The following is a 3,496-nucleotide window of genomic DNA, read 5'->3' as shown; positions in this document are numbered from 1 at the left end:
TTCATGGTATTGAAATAACGTGTTACTCGGTGCAACAGTGAAGCTCACTGAAGTGTTTCTAATTGATAAGTAGTATTATGCAGACAGAAAGTACAGCTGAGCTATTTTTACTGCATATTCAAATAAAAACATATAATTATCATGTAAAGCTTGTGTTCTACATGTTGCACTGCTCAATAAAGACCACATTACACTGTAAAATATAAGTCGACTTGATAACAATTTTGTTTAAAGTAAATGCAACGTAATATTCATGAGGCGTGAAAGCTTAAATTGAGCATAGCGTTAGTTCTGGCAGGTCATGACATCGCGACATGGAAGAGCAGGGGGTCCCAGAACAGAACCATACGGCCAAAGATAACTTGTGCAAATAAATAATATTTCATTTTGTCCAAGTAATCCTGACTGAATTTATTTTAGGTTTATTTTATTTTTATGAGAGAAATCCAGGCTGCTCATTAATAGGATTTAATCCAAACTGTTGTTGATGTGAACCCTTATTGTCAGTGTGCTTGGTAGTTTTCCATTACTGCACCAGTCCTCAAAGATATCATATTGAATGGATGAAACAACAACCTTTTTAAACAATATTAATCCTGTCCAGTAATTAGAAGAAGCTTCATCTTTATCATCTTTATCCACTGACTAATTCTACAATAAAATGTGTTAACATTAACTAGAACAACTAGAAATGTGTTGCAGTTGTACTTTACTGTATTTAGAGAAGTAGACATGGAGACAGTTGATTTATTTTTAATTTGCTTTTTATTGTTTATAATGGTGGTAAATGGTCTTGATGCGCTTTTCTACCTATTGGTAGTCAAAGTCACACAGACACATCTACCCATTCACACACACAAACACACACACACATTCACACACCAGCGCCACGCACTGGGAGCAACTGGGGGTTCAGTGTCTTGCTCAAGGACACTTCAGCATGTGACACATTCTGGGGACATAACTCCACGCAGAAACACCCAGATGACAGATGGACTTGGAGGGGCTCCTGTGAGGCTGCAGTACTAGTCACTGTGGCACCATGCTGCCCCCGAAGGGAGGGGGACTAGGGACAGAGGGGTGGAGGGGTCATGGATGGAGGGTGGAGAATAGAGGGGTGAGGTTGGAGAAGTGAGGATGATTGAGATGGAGGAAGGCTGAAAGAATGTGGTCAGAAGGAAGATGGAGGGAGGGTGGAGGTAGAAGGAGCAGCTGTTGTCCTGCCTGAACAACAAGGAGCTTCCTCTTTCACTCTCACATTGCTGTCACTCTACTTTCTGAGCAGCCAGCTCCAGAAACTCTTCTTCTTCTTCTTTTCTTTCTTTTTTGACTTTGTGGAGTCAGTTCCTGTCTTCTCTGTCTCCATCTCTTTCTTTGCCTCAAGTTCTTTATCCCTCTCTTCCAGAGTAGCTTTTCTGCTCTCTATTTCCTTCTTTTCCTCTTCCATTTCTCTGACCTTCTCTGTCAGTTCATTGTATTTTCCTTCAAATTCTCTCTTCTTCTCCCTCACTTCTTTATTTTTCTCCATCTTTTCTTGATTGCTCTCCTTCAGCTCTTCATTTCTCTCATTCATTTCATTTTTTCTTTGGTTCAGGTCTTTAATTTTCTCCTCCATTTCTTGATTCCTGTCCTCCAGTTCTTTCTTCTCTTGCTCTAAAGCTTCATTCTTCTCCCTCAGTTCTTCTTTTTTCTCCTGGATTTCTTTCGTTTTCTCCTCCAGATCTTTATTTTTCTCCTCCAGGTCTTTTTTCTCCTGTTCCAAATCACTGTTCTCTTCTTTCAGTGTTTTACTTGTCTCATGCATTTTGTTCTTTCTTTCCTCCAGTTCCTTTTGGCTCTCTTCCATTCCTCTCTCCCGCTCCTCCAGTTCTTTCTTTCTATCGTCCATTCTTCTTTTCTGCTCCTCCAGTTCTTTGGTTTTCTCCTCCATTTCTCTCTTGTGCTCCACCAGTTCTTTATTTCTCTCCTTCAGCTCTTTCTTGCCTGTTATTAAGTCTTTTAACTTATTTCTCAGTTCTTCACCTTTCCCCACTATCTTTTTATTTCCCTCCAGGTCTTTATTTGTCTGCTCCAGATTCTTCTTCTCCTGCTCCAAGACTTTATTCCGTGATGTCAGTATTTCACTCTCTGTCTTTATTTGACTCTTAGTCTCGTCCAGATGTTTAATGCTCTCCTGTAGTTCTCTCTGTTCTTGCTTCAGGTCTTTATTCTTGTCTTTCAGTTCTTGACTTGTCTTCACCATTTCTCTCTTAATGTCCTCCAGACATAAGGTTTTGGAATCCAAGTCTTTTATCCCTTGCTCCAACTGAAGATTTGACTTCCTCAGTTCTGCACTTTTTGTCTCCATTTCTTGGGTAGTCTCCTCCAGCTTTCTAATTTTCTCCTCCAGTTCTTTATTCTTGTCTTCGAGCTTTTTATTTTTCTTCATTTGTTTGTTCCTCTCTGCTGGACCTTTATGTTGTTTGTCCTTCTTGTCTGCTTCACTAGAAAGCAGTTCTCTCTTTTCCTTTAGCTCTTTCAGTTCTGTCTTCTCTTCTTCCAGCTGGTTCTTCAGCTCTTCCAGAGCTTCCTTCTCTTCCTCCATCTTTTTTCTCTGAGTCAGCAGCTCTTTGTTGTCACTGAGGCTTGCAGAGAAACTCTCCCTCTCCTTCTGGAGCTGCTGGATTTCTTGGTCTCTGTGGCTGAGTTCCTTCTTCAGGTCATTGACCTGTAGCTGGAGCTTGTCCAACATCTTGTTGGGACTCTTTGAAGAGGACTCATCCTTCATCTCATTGGCTTTGGTGTTTTCCTGCTTCTGCAGCAGTTCCTTCAGCCTGTCATGCTCCCACTTGATGGAGCCGTAGTCTCTGTAGAGCTTGTCCCTTTTAGAGACAAGCCCTTTGTTCTGCTTCTGCAGTGATTTTAGTTGACGTCGCAGATCCCCGATTTGCTCAAAGTACAAGTCGAGGTCTGTTTCATCCCCATTGTCAGGAGTCATTGCAGACTCCTGTCTGGGTGTTGGGCTGTTTGTTTGGGCCATTGATCCAGGTAACAAGGACAATGTAGAATCAACCGTACACCGGACTTTAGAAGTCTGTAGCTGTCTGTAGTAGACTGTATCGAGGTCTGTAATAGACTGTATCGAGGTCTGTGATAGACTGTATCGAGGTCTGTGGTAGACTGTATCGAGGTCTGTGGTAGACTGTATCGATGTCTGTAGTAGACTGTATCGAGGTCTGTGGTAGACTGTATCGAGGTCTGTCACTGTTTAAAGAAAATGTATCTTTTATTTGCCTTTGATGTCACCCTGCAACCATCACTTGACTACACTTATTTTGACTTTGATGTCACTACCAATTTGTTTTGGTCTTGAAGATTTGCCTAGCAACAGCATCATATGACCACTTTTATTTGTTCTTAAAGATTTTGCCTAGCAACAGGGGTTCCATAGGCATTCCACCTATGCTCTGTACCACTGAGTGTTCCTAAACATGGACGACATGACTGTTTTCCAATA

At 41.4% G+C, this 3,496-nt stretch overlaps 1 protein-coding gene across 1 annotated transcript; it reads right to left on the bottom strand.

Moving 5' to 3' along the window:
• Positions 1-846: 846 nt before the first annotated feature.
• LOC125022686 (golgin subfamily A member 6-like protein 22) lies at positions 847-3,159 on the bottom strand. Its single transcript, XM_047609554.1, has one exon. The coding sequence runs from the start codon at positions 3,017-3,019 to the stop codon at positions 1,271-1,273; it is 1,749 nt and encodes a 582-aa protein (XP_047465510.1). The 5' UTR covers positions 3,020-3,159; the 3' UTR covers positions 847-1,270.
• Positions 3,160-3,496: the final 337 nt, after the last annotated feature.

This window comes from Mugil cephalus, chromosome 16 (assembly GCF_022458985.1).
Source record: "Mugil cephalus isolate CIBA_MC_2020 chromosome 16, CIBA_Mcephalus_1.1, whole genome shotgun sequence".
In the NCBI taxonomy this organism is placed as follows: Eukaryota; Metazoa; Chordata; class Actinopteri; order Mugiliformes; family Mugilidae; genus Mugil; species Mugil cephalus.
This window is presented reverse-complemented; position numbering and strand designations above follow the sequence as displayed.

Excerpts from the sequence above, each read along its gene's own strand:
- LOC125022686 (XM_047609554.1), bottom strand. The coding sequence starts at position 3,019 with ATGGCCCAAACAAACAGCCCAACACCCAGACAGGAGTCTGCAATGACT.